We start from the raw sequence: 16,425 nt of genomic DNA, 5'->3' as shown, positions 1-16,425 counted from the left end.
TATTTTGTGATTTTCTCCAGTTCTTTCTCTTCTATTATGCTGTCTCCAGGTATTGCAATATCTACTATCCAGACATTGTTGTTGTTGTTGTTATTATTATTATTATTATTATTATTATTATTATTATTAAACTATCTACTTACATATAGTTCCTGGGCAGGTGGAAAGATGAGCAAAGGGGGAGAAACATTAGGCAATCAACGTCCTTTAAAATTCAGTAATTCAGTAATTTCTCTTCTACGTTCTTCTCTTTTTTTTTCAATTTGAAAACAGCTGGATTAAATCCTCCAAATCTCAACATCTGGTATTTAAAATACATTTTTTATAAACACTGCAATTTTCTGTGGATTTGAATGTTAATTTAAATGCCAGTAAAATTTGTAATGGGTGCATTTTCACTCCCCTACTATGTTACAAATAATTCCACATGTTGGTAACCCTAATCCAAGCCATATTTTCCCATTCAGAAATTCATGTAATTCAGAAATCTACAAAATAAAATTTATAGACATTATCACAAAACAGTTCTGGTCAAAACATTTTGCTTAAGTGACAATGGGAACTTAATAACTGTACAGGGATTTTCTAGTGATTTTTTTTTTAACCTACAAAAATGTTCAGTTGTGGGATAGAAATTGTTTAAAAGGAGTTACCTATTACATGGGTACTTGAAAAAGACATGAGTCAATGAGCATGATTATTTGGAAATCTTTGTTATAATCAAGCCTGCGTATATATTCTACTACTTAAGTCTGAAAAAGTTTAAGGTTTAAGATCTAGTATTTGATAGCTTATGACCAGTTTCCATTTTCACTAATTTGTGAGGTATCACTGCAACAGAGACTCCTAGTATATGACCAAGTATGTCCACATGGATTAAAAGTCACCTCTGGCTATGAAGGTATGCTTTTCATGGATAGGCCAGAGGCAACTAAGGACCCAGTGAATGCCATTTGATCTGAAAGGTCCACATTCTGGCTTCTTACCTGCAGCTAGTTTTCTTACCTATCATATTAAGAAAGTTTGCTATAGTGATTAACAGGAAGGCATATATAATCCTTCTGCCAGGCTAACTTCCCACACTCCCATAAACATCTGCTCTTATGTTTATAACTTTAAACTATGCTTTAAAATCCAATCGAAATTACATGAACAATAACATTAATATAAAAGATACAAAAATAAAATAAAATAAAAATGTTGATATTTATGCAAATATGGGCATATATTAACACTATCATTACAGATCCTGTATAAAATCTATCCATGTGATGGCTAAGACTTACCACCATCTTGATGGCACACAATCAATTGTTACATAAATATATAAATAATAAAAGGACTCCTAACAATCTACTTATTATTTCAATGAAATAGCTAATAATTCACGTAACTTTTGATTTATAAATGGTAAATGTCAAAGCATTCTAGTTCTAAAAAGACACTCTGCATATTTTAAGCCTTTCAGGGATCTCATTTAGTTGTACCCCTTTAAGGAGAAAGTAAAAATAATTACTGTCGAACATGAGTTCATAATTAGCACATAAATACCTGCTGTAGGCTAGCCTCTATAATATACAATGATAAGTGTAATAATATTTGACATTCTAAAATTAGTTAAGAGAAACGAGAGTTTCTGTTAAATTAAATAATCCAGAATATACTGAAGAAATGTAGGATAATGAAATGGATATTTTGGACAATAAATGCCATTGTTCATGAACTTGAAAGAATTTGAGATTCTGTAAATCAGTTTATAAACCTGGTGGCTAATATGTAAAATAAAAAAATTAAACATATATTTAATATTTCTAACTGTACTATAACGGGATTTATAAAATTTTAGCGCTAATTTTAGCAAATTGGAACAAAAAAAGAGATTAGTTTGTGATAGTGCTGCTTAGTATGTATACATGTATGTGTGTGCGTGTGTGTGTATTTGGTTTAAGAATTAACTGAAATTAAATTAAGCTGCTTGTCTATATTCATATCCTGAAACTATTTGTACCTTTATTTCAATTAAGACTGCACATTTATATAGGAGTAAACTAGGAATGTAAAGATGTCCTTAATGTATTTCTTTTTGCTTTGTTGACATCACCTGGAATACTTCAGACATCTTTCTACTGATCACAAAGATTTAAAAAGGAATAGCTTTTATCACTAATGTTCAATGTCTAATGGAGGGTTACGTTTTCCCATTCAAACTCCTTCAAGATCAGCAAAAGCACAAATAACCCTATGAATTATGAAGAGCACAGAGACGCTGAAAGCAGTGAGTGTTTATTGCTTTCCCAGGTTCTCTGCCACTGACAATGAGTCAGAGAAATGCTCTCCACCCTTTGGCAATCAAAGAAAATCTGACTCATCAAATCCCTAAACAGGCTTCCAAAGTCAAGACATGCTCTTCAGTTGCATACTACTCCATATGGATGGATATTTGCTTCCTGCTTCTAAATTAATCCCCAATATTTGCACAAAATTAATATTCTATGATCAAGTCAAGAATTTCTACAATAAAACTCTTATCTGGTACAATAATCTGTCCAGCACATCTAGACCCAGTTTGAAAAATGGTGTGCCTTCAACAGCCCTCTCCCCATGACCCCTGTATAGAGCAATTGTAGTAAGGAGAGGGAATTAATATAGGAGTGGAATAAAAATGTATAATACAATATAGTTCTTGTGAAACCTGTGAAATCTGCTTTTTTTAGTTTATTGTTAGGAAGTAATACATTTGGCATATATTTGAAACATTTTTAAAAATAGTTTTAATATTAATTGTTTGAAACTATTTTAATATTATTTATCCTCATTTTTATACTGCCCAAAGAGAATAGCGTACAATAAAATTATCAACAAAACACGTCTACAAAAATACCCCCCCACACACAAATCTCATTAAAACGTAATGAGTTTAAGGTTTTGGTTCCTACAATATGGAATACACTGCTCCAGAGGTGCACTTGGCCCCTTCATTTCTAATGTCCCTCTAGGAACTATAAACATAACTTTTTTCATTTGGTAAAAAAATATTAAAGATTAAATAATATATAGTATTAAAACTCTCGTATCTGTAGCTTTCAACTGGGTGAAATGGTACATCATAGGGCAACAATTTTTGAATCAAGGTACCTCAAATGGGCCAACTTACAGAATGTGTCCAAACTCCAGGACCCATTACTCCCACGGGATTGAAATTTGGGAAATTCGTGGCTGCTTCAGGACTACTGTGTTGCTTTGCCACCATGGTCAGCCCAGGTCACATGACCATCATGGGCATATCCCCAACCTCTCTCCCACCTCCATGTCCCTGGTGGCCAAACAGCTGGTGGCAAGGCCCGATGTGCAAATAGTGATTGGCTGCTTTGGAAATGAGGCAGAAATTTGAAATCTCTTAACAGCTGTGGGCATTGAGGGAAAGATGAGGGAGTGACTTGGATGCCTGCTAGCAAGGTAGGGCTGGCTGGAGTGTGCCGGTTGATGGCTGAGCCCTTTTCCTCCCTTGAGGGAGGGGGCCCTTGGGGCCGTGCCAGAATGGGAAGTGGGGGTGCAGTTTTCCTCATGATCCACAGCTCCCTTTGTTCTACCTCTCCCCAGCAAAGCGGCAGGCAGTTCCACTGGTCAGCTGAGGAGGAGGAGGCGGCTTTGCAGGGGCTCTCCAGAGTTCGTGAAGGAGAGCAAATGGTGCAAGCCTATATTATATGTGGGAAGGAAGGAAGGGAGGGAGGGAGGAGCGAAGGAAGAAAGATTTATGATACTCCCTGCTAGCTTCCCATAAGCAAAGTCAATGGGGAAGCTGGTAGCAAGTCGCTCATATTCCCACTGTTTTTTTGCCCTTGGTCATTCTATTTCTCTGTTTAGGTAAGGAAATATCTTTGAAATGATGACCCAACAGGTCATGGGTTGTCTAGTAAATTATTAAAGATAATAAACTTATTAAAAAAATAATAATGTACTTTTTTCTGTAAGGTTGCCTGTATTTATAGGAGCCAAATACTTTTTGTCACCAGTGCATGACTGGAAAATATATGCAACACTGCATTAGTGGGTTTTAGCCAGTGGTAGTCTGATAACTTATTTTGTACTAGTTTAAGCTTTTAAGAGATCTTTAAAAGCAGACCCGCATGGAACTTGATGGGGTAGTCGAACTGTTTTGTGATAAGAGAATGAATTAATGTTGCCGAGGCTTCTGATTCAAGTAGGCCTGTAACTGGCACAACAGTCAAGCAGGACGACCACCAAGTCACAGAGATCTACTTCTTCAGAGAGAGTACAAACCATGAGGAACATCCTCAGTGACATATACTGCTGGAGAGCCAAGATTTTTATGGATTAATAGCAACTCTATCTTGCTAGAGTTTGAACTGAGTTTCCTCCTTCTCATCCAGTCCTTCACAGCTTCCAGACATATATTCAGGGCTTCCACATCATCTATGATTTGGCCTGGGAGTGTAAAAATTGAGAATCATCTGGATACCAATGGATGACTTCTCTCAAACCAATGAATAACCTCTCCCATTTGTTTCATAGAGAAGCTGAATAAATGGGGGATCAAGCCTTGTTGTACTCGATATTGAAGCAAATGAGGGGTCAATTGCTTTTTTAACTAGCAATTAAAATTGCTCATTCAGGTAGAATCAGAACTATTACACAGTTGGTTGCTGAACTATTGGTTGGTGAAACATTGGTTGGTGAGCTATTCCAATTACTTTTGGAATAGTTGGTGAACTATTCCACTTTCCTTTTGAATTTTCAGGAGTACAAACTTATCATACCCAAATACAAATTTACTTCTGTTACTGGAAAGAAAACATCACGGTTTTGGGTCAAGATGCTTTTGACAGGGTTAGATATTATTATGATAAATTAAAAATAACCACAGTTGTCCAATTAGTAATTCTGTGAATTGGATATAGGGACTTCTTTAATTAAGAGCAGATTGTACCTGGAATCTGAAGCTGAACAGTTATGTTTTACACTGTTTGGCTGAGATCCTGATCACACTGAGGGGAAAAAGTGTGGCAAGCCACAAACCTCCCCTGCCAAAGCTCAGATCTAAGTCGGGCCTGTTATTTGAAAACCACAGACACACACACACACACTCATCCCTAGTTATTTTTCAACTAAATAAAAACTTTGGAAGTCATAGAATTAGCTGTCCAAGTATTTGAAGTGTTTTGATTTCAAGCATACAGTTACACATTTCATGAGATCATGTTAGTGCAATAATAAAACTCTTTCAATACTATCTGAGCATGTTCCAAGTTTGGGGCACTGACAAATAATGATATCAAATGGCTGCAATCAGAATAAAATTTTGATGAAAGTAATTTTGGGTTTAAATTTAGCTACCAGTTTTTAAAATATTTCAATCAGAAAATCGAAGAACTGCAACAAAGGCCCAAATAACTTTTTCTTCTGGGCTATGGAACAGAATGTAATAAGTGGAAGCTGAAGCAGAGAAAGTTCTTTAACATTAATGGTATTGTTTGAAGAATGTTTCCTCACTGTCTGTAAAAATGAGACTGCTGTCTTTGCATTAACTTTTGCAGTATAAGCATCAAGTTTGGTAATTTTTTTAAAAAGCTCAATGTATTAAGCAGTGATCTTACAATATGATTTTGTACCTTGATTTTCTAAACAGATTTGAGAGAAGATGTATATAAGTACTGTGAGGTTAAGAAGTATCAAAGACTGAAGACGAACTTGTGAGAAAAAGGGAACAAATCAGATGATCATAGCAGTTAGCTTGGGGACAAAATTATATGACATCATTATCTGCCTTTCAGCCAAAAAAGGAAGCAAAAGATTATCTAAAGAGTGAACATCTGGAATGTATGTAAACTATATCTATATCTATATCTATACACACACACATACACACATATATATGCACATATACATATAATGGCATTTTTAATATATTAACTGAGTTCTGCTAGAAGTTTACAGTGCAATAGAAACAATACTGTTATGAACTATGTTCTTTTATTAATACCTGAAATTACTGTAACTATTGTTTTGGCTTGTTATTTTAATTAAATATATTGCTTTTAAGAAGCAGAAATACATTATTGTGTTTCTATTCAATATAAGAATAATTACAAACCAAATCTATAGGAATCACATATTAAACTATATGAATAAAACACGTTTTTAAATTATATCTTCATGAGAATTCTGAGACTATCCCCACTAGGAAATTATAATGTCTTTTGGCCATCATTGAGAAGATACAAAAGCTATTACAAACTTGAATAATACTAGAACCTAGACATTATAAGCCACAAAAGAATAACTTCATATAATTCACCCTTTCATTAATCCTTTAATTATTGCTATTTAAACAAACTAAAGAACACTGAGGTTCTAAATGCCTTATTTTCTAGTTCCATTACAAAACATAACACCAAAAAGTCACACTGAAATGCTTCCATAATAGAAATCTGCAATTAGATCAGAACGATCTTCCTGATTTTTGGTAACATAAGCTTCTGCTTTGATTCTATCCATCCATCCATCTACCTACCTACTTACTCTTAGAATGGTGTGTGTGTGTGTGTGCACGTGTACATGTGTGTGTGTGTGTGTGTGAGTAAAATAATACCTTGAACTGTTAAAGTTGCTGATGCTTCTGCTTTTCCAACCATATTTTCTGCAACACAAGTATAAGAACCCATGTCTCCTGCCATAACTTTCCGGATTTTCAAGGTGTGGTCATCACGTATTTCATATCTAAACAAAACAAAACAAAACAAAACAAAACAAAACAAAACAAAACAAAACAAAACAAAACAAAACAAAGTTGATGTAGGTTAGATTGATTTGGTAGTTAATGTAGGCCAGAATGATGTAAAGGGCAACTAGGATATTAACGTTTTAAATAAATATTATCTTTACTGGCACTAGTGTTCTATATCAGCTAATTAAAATTATAATAGATCTGTAGCCTATATAATTACAAGGCATATATATTATTTCTTATAACATATTAACATGCTTTTCCTATTATAAGATTTATGGAGCGAATACCAGTAGAAAAATAAAAATGAATTGTGCAGTTTCATGGAAAAGTTAATTACCATTTGACAACCTGACATGATAAGGCAAGCTTGATTGCAGTAAGTAATAAACAGTATTATTAATATTTCCCCCAATTGCCTGCTCCTCAAATCAGAAACCTAGCCTGAATGTTCACTTACCTGATGGCCTTCAAATGAATATAAAGGACTTTTATACATTTCATCATCATAGAATCATAGGGTTGAAAAGGACTTTGAAGGTCTTTTAGTTCAATCCCCTGTCCAAAAAACTGGCATCATATATCCCATGACCCTTCTCTTATTTAAGTTAAAAATGCCCAGGTTCTTTAATAATTCTTTGTAGAATTTAGCCTCCAAACCCTTCACATGTTTGTTGCTCTTCTTTGTACTCTTTTATAGACAGAGTAGTTCTTAAGACCCTACAACATAGACCTGCTTGTTACATGTTCCATCAACTAAGCAGGTAGAACAGTAACAGGTACAGAAGACTACAAGAAAGAAATAGGAATGAATTCCTCTTTTCTGGAAACATGTCCATATCTCCTGTTTTAGATCAGGATCCAATTTTATGCATGCATATCCCATTGTTTTCAGTGAAAAGTATATTATAAATATCAACATCCAAAGAACACAGAGGAAGCATATCAATTTCCAACGATAGTAATTAATCATATTAAAATGGGTTACAGATGTTCAGAGTAAAGGCCTATCTAATCCAGCTCTATTTCCTCAATGGTGGACTGTATGTCTTATGTAAATACCCCAACAAGTTACTGCTTCTGCAGTTGAATATTATAAATAGGTATCATGTCTAAGAGTTACTGTTATTTTAACCTTCTAAAAATTTAAGACTGAATAAATGTGAGCACCTGATTGCTGTGAAAGCAAATACCCTAATACATTTACAATGTTACAAGGTTATTGTTGAGATTTTCAATGCATCAGGCTTATATTTCAACTACTGTATATTCAACATTGTATTTCTAAAAATTCAAGAACACAGTAAATCATAGTGTATCACATGCAACTTCTTCCAAAATATTATTAAAGTCTACTATACCTTGATTTAGGTAATTCTCCATCATCCTTTCGCCATCTTACTGTTGGCACTGGATCACCACGTGCTTCACAATTAAACTCTGCACTGTCATCTACTATTACTGCTAAATTACTTGGTCTCTTTACAAATGATGGTCTTTCTAAAGGAAGAAATGATTAGTAGATATTAGCATGGAAGAACATGATACTTGCAAGTCCATGATGTAATTCTTTTACATGGCAGTCTGAACATGTCTATAGTCATGCAAAGACCTGAAGCATGCTAGGACTTGGACAATTTAATGAAAAACATGGCAGAATATCAGAAAAGTGATCTGAACAAATAAATGCCAAATGAACTAATTAGGATTTATAATTATGTTATTCAAATGCCTACAAAATCTTGAAGATGTTTCTGGGTGCTTGCAAACCCCTGAGTTTGTAATCTACTCCTGCCTGTTAATTCTCCAAGTCATGACCAAAAAAAAAAAAAGCAAGTTTCCTTTGGGAAAAAGACAACTCACTTGGAGAAAGGAAACTAGGAGGTGGAACAAAGACAGAGTCTCTTAGCCAGTACACTGAAACTCAGTCCTGAAATGACACAGGTATCATGGTGAGATGTTCAATGATTCAGATATAAAGGAGAAAAGATCCTTTGGTGGAAAGTGATCCCAAGAAAATATGTGTTAGAAGTAAGGAGATGCTGCCTGCATGTATATGCCCATGTTGAAGTGCATAATAACATAAGCAGTACCCTAATGGATTGGATCCCTGGTCCATCTAGTCCACAGTCTGTTCCCACAGTTGCCAGCTAGCTGCACAAGGAACTATCTGTTAGCACCTCCTTAACTCTACTGCATGTGGCCACCACGTGAACTCAGGAAAAGAAAACTCTTTTAAGGAGGTACTGACAGATTTCAGAAATGTGTTTCCTCCTGCTGCAAGGTACCTTTCTTCTTTTGATGTGAAGCAATGCACATCCTTAATATTGTTATATAATGTCCAGTTTGCTCTAGGTAAGAATTGTACTCCTGGAAAGAAATATATACAGTCTGGGGATTATCAGCACTGTCATGTTGAAGCTCAGCTTTAACAGGTACAAAAGTTCTTAACTGAAATATTGGCCATGGCGATTTATGTTCTGATAATCATCAGTGAACATTTCAATCAGGCATTTTGTAGTTTTAAAAATGGATTATTTATAGCCTGCTGTACAGTTTTAATTCTTATAGTTTCTGTTTGAACACATTGCCTACACAGCATGTTTAGTCATTTCTTGCCTTTTGTAACTGCTATAATATTCATCAGGATAATATGCAACTTATTTATTTTGAGGGGGGGGGGTACATGATTTTTCTCTGGATGCTCAGGGCAGGATACATAGAACTTCTAGAACATTGGAGTATTACAACACACTCTACATAGGGCTGCTGTTGATGATTATTCAGAAGCTTCAGCTGGTCCAGAATGCAGTGGCACATACAGTTATGGGTGCACCACTGTATGTCGATGTACTGGCTCCCAGTAGATTTCTGGGTGCAATTCAAGGTGTTGTTTGTCACCTTTAAAGCCCTGCATGGCATTGGACCAGGTTACTTGCAGGATTGCCTCTCCTCAATGGTTTTTCCCTGCCCCTCCATATCTGGTAGAGGGGCCATGTTTTGGGTACCATTGTTTAATGGTGGAATTAGCTATACTTCTTAAACAAAGAAATGATCTTTACCAAGAACAGTTAGTTCTGCTACTTCACTCTCTCTTTCTCCAACCATATTTGTTCCAACACAGACATATTTCCCTGCATCATTTTTTCTGGTATAGGTGATCATCAGCTTCCCTCCTCTGATCTAGAACATAAACAATAAAGTATTAACTTCATAAAGCACAAGCAAGCAGATTAAAATATTTACATACAACATAATTATTACAAATCTAAATTAAACCATAGAAGAACATATGTTTTTTTTTAAAAAAGACACTGAGAGTTTATTGAATAGATAATACAATTGTAAAAAAAATTTTTTTTTAAAAAAAGAATATTTTAAATAATTTACACATATGGGAGTTCTTTTAAATATGTCATAATAGATTTTGATGAATAAAGTGTGAAATGGAAATAACTAAACATTTTGTTCCCTACATAATGCGACAAATAATCAAATTTTCTTAATTTAGGAATTAAAAATAAAAATGCCCTGGATTTGTGCTTCACCACAGATGATATTCCCATATAGTTTTTTGGCATGTTATGGAGCTAGATTGCCATCACCTTCTTTCAGAGTGATTTTGTTTGTTTATTTTTGGGATTTTCAGGCAATATTCCAAATAAAAAGAAACTGGTTTTGACTTGGCTTAGCTTTTTTTGATAAGCTAAGGTTAGTTAGGTGCTGCCACATAATTTATCAGCTTTTAAAATCTATATAGGGAAAATTTAGCCCCAAACAGCCAATGTTCTCTAGAAATTCTATGGAATAAATTCATAAGAAAGTTTATGGGTGTTTCCAGGTTATTGTGTGAGCATTATTATAGAAGCTAGTTTATCTTCTATATTAATGAGCAAAAATGAATCAGTCTTGCAACATCAGAAAATATATTCCAAATGCTCAATAATTGTTTCCCTGTGTTATGCTACCACTGAGAGATCAGGATACAGTATGAGTATGACTATCAGTTAAATACAAGTTGTAACAAAATGATAAATTTTACAATACTTAACTGGGAGTTTGTTCTCTGATAGGAATTTAAACATGGCAAGCCAAAAAAATACAAGCAAGATAAATATATCAAGGGATGTCAACAAATCACTGACATGTCTCTAGACCTATTATGAAAAATATATTAATCACTACCGTAAATGGTTTATGTTCAAAAGTGGTTTGTCTCCTAATAGCAAATGTTGGAGAAAAAATAATACTTTTCTATCCTATATATACAGCTTTGTTTAAAAAAGTTATTTACCTACTTTCAGATTCCTGAAATTTTGCCTAACTTGCTAATTAAATCAGAACTTCATGTGAGTCCTACTGAAACATAAAGAGAATCTGAGTGACATTGACCCCAAAAGGTGGTACTTGTTTCATTTATTTAATAAATAAAGCCATCTGACTTTTGATTTGTCCATATGAAAAAGAAATCACTTTTTTAAATTCAACACTCTTAAACTAACAGTAAGTTACAACACTATTAAGCTACAATAACTACAATCAAATGCCTCCTGTAATTATAGAATAATCTCTCAAATCACACTGTACAAATTTGGCCCATTCATCCCTAAGCAATTGCTTCAATGCAATAAGTTTTGAGGGTTTTCTACCACGAAATGTTTACTTAGGATCTAGCCCACAATATTTCTATGGAATTTAGTTCCAGACTTCAATTTGGTCATTTCAAAACATTAAATTTATTCTTTTTTATTAATTCTCTTGAAAACCTACTTGTATAGTTGACACTGCTGCCTTGCAATATGACCTAGCTGTATTTAAGCTTGGCCTCATATTGTCCTGGATAACTTTCTGAAGGGTTCAGAGTTCCTTCAGTGATAGCGAGTTGCCATGTCCTGAGGCAGTAAAGTATCCTCAAACAACCAACTTGATGCATGACTGTTGGCATGAGCTTTTAACATGGAATTCAGTATTTGGTTTCTGATAGACACAACAGCACTATATTGCCTGCAAATTCCTGCTTTTGATTTATCTTTTTGAGGAACTTTCTTCTCCAGATGATGGAGCCATGAGCAATGACATTAGCTAAAGTGAAAGAGACCTGCAGATCCCTGAGTGTTGTTTGGGGGTTTTGTAGTGATTTTCACAGGACAGTCACTCTTGAAAAGATTCAAAACTTCAGTGTCCCAAAGCTTAACCATTTGAGTATTATGAGCCTGCCCGCACTTCAGTGGAACCTCAGAACTTTGGAAATGGCTCTGTAATCTTTTCCAGACATAGGCATCACTAACTTTTTGTACAGATATTAATTTTTTTCTTTATAACTCGGCATGACATGCTTTAAAATCTATGCAGTAAGAACTTCAATGAGATTAGACCACTAACACTTGTAACATTGACATAGATACAGCAGGACTAGTCCAAAACAACTCCGGTAGTTAATGAAATACTCACACAATTGACCCTTTAAATGTACTGACTGAACTAGAGGGAAATTACCTATTCTACTTCGGCACATTACATATTGAGTGACTTTGTTTATGAAATAAATAAAACAATCACCTAACTTTGATGCTTTGATTCATTCAGACTCCCTTTATATATTATTAAGCTCCACATGAAACTCTGATAAAGTAGAAAGGTGGAAAGATTAAAAAAAAGTCACTACAAAAATTGAAAGGGGGCAAATACTGTGCTTTTCACTGAGCAATCTGACTGGCCTCTATAATACCCAGCACGCAGGCCTGATTATCATCAATCCAATCCAACAAAGCTATTGTCATACAGAGCAGATGGTGGCAATAGAATTCAAAATATACACTGTTTTAAAGCTTTGTCACATTCACTGGCAGAGCTGAAGTCGTGATTTAAAAAAATGGTGGAGAAATTATGGTAGAACATTGGATTCAGTGATCAACTGTTTTGGGAAAAGTGATTACATCATGGGAGAGGAATATTTAATTTTACTCTTTATACGAGTTAAAGGATGAGTCTCTTATTGTTAGAAGCTTCTTGACAATGCTTTGTGTACTGTTTTTCACTAGCTGTCTTAACATATTTTAAAGGGAAAAGTCAAGCTATTTATATTTTTATACTTTTTTTCCCTAAGTCAATACTCAGGTATCAACTGTACCGTATTTAAGAAGACATATCACTATAAATTCCCTTTGCATAAAAACCTACCGAATCATTGATTTGCAATTTTATTTCTCAGGTATATATCTGTCATATAAAAGCTATTCTAGTGCAATTTTTGTTACCTTTTATCTTGAAACAAACAAAAAAGTTAAAGAAACTAAAAATAAACAAACAAGAAAATTTAAAGGAACATAACTAAAAAAAAAAAAGTGGCATGTTTCATCTTGTACACTTTAATCATTCAGATTTTTTAAAAATGCAGCCATTGAGGACTTTATATTTTTCCAGAGCAGGAAACAAGTTGGAATGGATTACAAGTTTGCATAAGGTATAGTTAATTCCAGCACCAGAACAATCAGATTTTAGTTACCCTTGAGGAAATGTATCTAAAGGAAGTTTCATGTATCGCTAAAATATTTTACTGTAATAGGATAATTGTAATAGTTCTCATATATTAGGAAATAAAATTCTAGAGAAAGATATAATTTTCTATTGAAAAGTAATATGTCATATAAAGCCATCTATCCAGAATGGATAGATACATTCTGTTTTTTGACACCCGCTTAATTGCTAACACAGCTATGCACAGAGCTGAAGAATTCTGATCTCAGATAACAATAATTTAGAATGATGATTAAAACAAAAATGGTGGGAAAAAAAAAGATCCCCATAAAACTGTGTTTGGCTATTTAATTTTTCATTGGCTTAAGGAAAATATACACAACATGAACAGCTTCACTAAAGCTGCCTATGGGTTGAAATCTATCTCTGAAAATGACAGTGGAGAAGACAGGAGTTTCATTATCACTGCAAGACATATACACTCAGTGATGACAGACAGTTATTGAGATGGATGAAAATGCACATATAGCATACAGCATATTACATACAAGTCCTTAAGGAGGGCCTGTGACACAGATTGTTTCAGCACAGAAATATGTCTTTTATCTTCTTGAAAACTAGCAGTGCAGAAATTTTAAGAAACTTCTGTGGGATGGAAACATGTATTGTTAAAGGTAATCTCCTAATGTATTAGTATTTTTAAATAAATAAAATATCACTATCTTATTCCACACTTGCCAAACTTTAATGATGGTTTTAACTCTCTATCAGGAAATATTAAAATTATTTCTAGTCCCCAGGAAAAATATCTAGTTTAGTCAACAAGGATGTTTCAAAATATATCACTGAATGAAAGAGGATATTAACAGGTAATATAAAACATTCTGAGGTTTCTGAAGTAGAATTATTCTGTGAAAATGAATTATGCTTTGAGAGACAGAGAGAGAGAGAGAGAGAGAGAGAGAGAGAGAGAGAGAGAGCGCACATACATATAATGCATCATTTAAATATTTTATGTTGGCTCCATTTAAATATTTTAAACAACTTAGTACATTAATATTTACATTTTAATGGAAGAAATAAATACATGAGATCTCCTTGTTAAAACTATGTCTTTCTTATTTTCTTGTTGTTGTTGTTGTTTTTCCTTTTTAAACTTATTTAAAGTTTAACCTCAGTCATGCTTTGGAATGGAATCAATATTGAATAAATCCACTATAGGCTCAGCTTGAGAACTTGTATTTTCTAGTAATTTCTTGGCAATTCTTGGTGCTAATTATAATATTAATTTAGTTACTCTTACAGCAGTTGAAGAAATTAGAGATATCTGAGGCTTAGTGGGTAGAAAATGTAAATTTTTCTCATGAAAAATTACACTGTGGAGTAATTTGTTTTAAAAAATGGCCAGTATTTTGAGGGGAGGCAAGAAAACATCAGGTCATAATGGAATCATTACCATCAATAAACTACTAAGTAATGATACTTTAAAAGCTTTTAAGATTCTATAAAAGATATATAATTTATTGAGAAAGGATTCATGGCAACCATACAGTTAACACTTGTTATCTACACTGTTTGGCCTAATGCCCTTGTGGTATTGTAAACTCCAGAAGCATTGAGTTTGTCAGACAAGGCCTTTATTAAATCTAAACTGATAATTCATTTTTACTCCTAAAAAAAAAAAAAAAATTGGTCAATATAGAAGAAATTTGGACTAGAGAACTGAAGTATTCTATATTATGGTTTCATATTTTAGGGGATATTAGATATGTTTCTTATGACTTAAAAACTTGGTTATCTTAGCAAAAATTACCTTAGGGACTACTGAACCACCAGAGAAAGTTTAGATAATGTTGGCTCTCAGTGTTTCTGTGCTGGAGATGTGATAAATTAAGACAACTTTGGTGTATATGCTATGAATATAGTCCACTTGTAATTCCTTATTGTTAGACATTATTGCTATCATGAACCAGGTTCTTTGAAGGCAGTTAAGAATGAAAAATGGCTTCTCAAGGAAAAAGCACACTAGTGCTTCCTTCCACTCATTCAAGGATGCATTGATCCTTGCATGGTCCCAACCACATGCCAAGATGAATTAAAAGATAGCTCCAAGGATCCTATTCAATTCTTCAGGAGTTATAGGATTAATTGTCTCACAGCTACTAAGACAATGCCTCAGTTAATTAATATGGACTTGACTAGTTAGAGTCTAACTCTGAGCAAATATAAGCGACTTTATCCCAATGGTGCCTAGAACATTCCTCACAGCAGCCCTGAAGACATTTCCATGATGTCTTCCTTCCTAACAAAGAGCATGGTTGGTTACATTTTATCACCACAGTATAATCCCTAATGTGGGCCCTTACACACAAACATGGAGCTTTGGATCATTTTCCTTAATACATAAATGAACAAGTATATATTTTTTTACTCATTTGTTTAATTGGGTTCTATTTATCTAGATTTAGGACTTGTGTGGAGAACAAATCACGTTTTAGGTCATACTTATGCAAAAATATTGAAAATTCAAAAGGATTCACAAACTTGCAACAAACAATAACAACTCTGCAGCTGTTCTATTAATATATTTTGTTCATTTGTTGTTCTTTTCCAGTTCTGATTGCTGCTATACAATTTGGACAGCAAACAAATTAAACGAAGTCTGATGACGGTGGTTATCAGGTGCAGTTACATCTGATTACAAAACTATACTCTAGCATGCTATTCAATAGGCCTTCATTAAACTATAGTTTGGTTTTCAGAAGTTTACTCCAGGATTCTGTCTTGGTTCAATATTACTGATCATTTAAATTTCTGTAGGTGAAACAGTGGACAGAATGTTTTAAGCTCTGGATTTTCACTATGATGGATTAATTTTTCTTTTTCGGTTGATGAGACATATACCCCCTGGCTGTGACTTGGTAGGCCCCTGATATTAATGACACCCAGGAATTTTCACTACCAGTGTCCCCTGTTTCTTATATCTCCTGGCCAAACTCAAAGCACTATTATTCTTTATAGCTTCAAACATTCTAAGCAAGATCAAGTATTATGAGGGATGCCTGTGATGATTAGGACAGAGAATACTTTGAACTGGATTATTTAGTTGGCTGGGTGACTTTGGGCCAGTCACTCTCTCTCAGCCCATGACATCAGGCTCGGCAACAATCTGGTCGGTCAATTCCTGTTGCAACTAAGGGATC

At 34.1% G+C, this 16,425-nt stretch overlaps 1 protein-coding gene across 1 annotated transcript in view; it reads right to left on the bottom strand.

Moving 5' to 3' along the window:
- ROBO1 (roundabout guidance receptor 1) overlaps positions 1-16,425 on the bottom strand; it is a 245,797-nt gene that overhangs the window by 66,864 nt on the left and 162,508 nt on the right. The window contains exons 4-6 of the mRNA XM_088144579.1: positions 9,808-9,928; positions 8,107-8,245; positions 6,611-6,738 (exon numbers count right to left, since the gene is read on the bottom strand). Of these exons, the coding sequence (XP_088000705.1) occupies positions 6,611-6,738; positions 8,107-8,245; positions 9,808-9,928 (388 nt within the window). The remainder of the gene's footprint in view (positions 1-6,610; positions 6,739-8,106; positions 8,246-9,807; positions 9,929-16,425) is intronic.

This window comes from Python bivittatus, unplaced genomic scaffold (genome assembly GCF_059951505.1).
Source record: "Python bivittatus isolate LINGU-HERP-01145 unplaced genomic scaffold, Pbiv_v1 ctg000350_np1212, whole genome shotgun sequence".
Classification (NCBI taxonomy): domain Eukaryota; kingdom Metazoa; phylum Chordata; class Lepidosauria; order Squamata; family Pythonidae; genus Python; species Python bivittatus.
The sequence above is the reverse complement of the archived record's forward strand: the minus strand, read 5'-3'. Positions and strand labels throughout refer to the sequence as shown.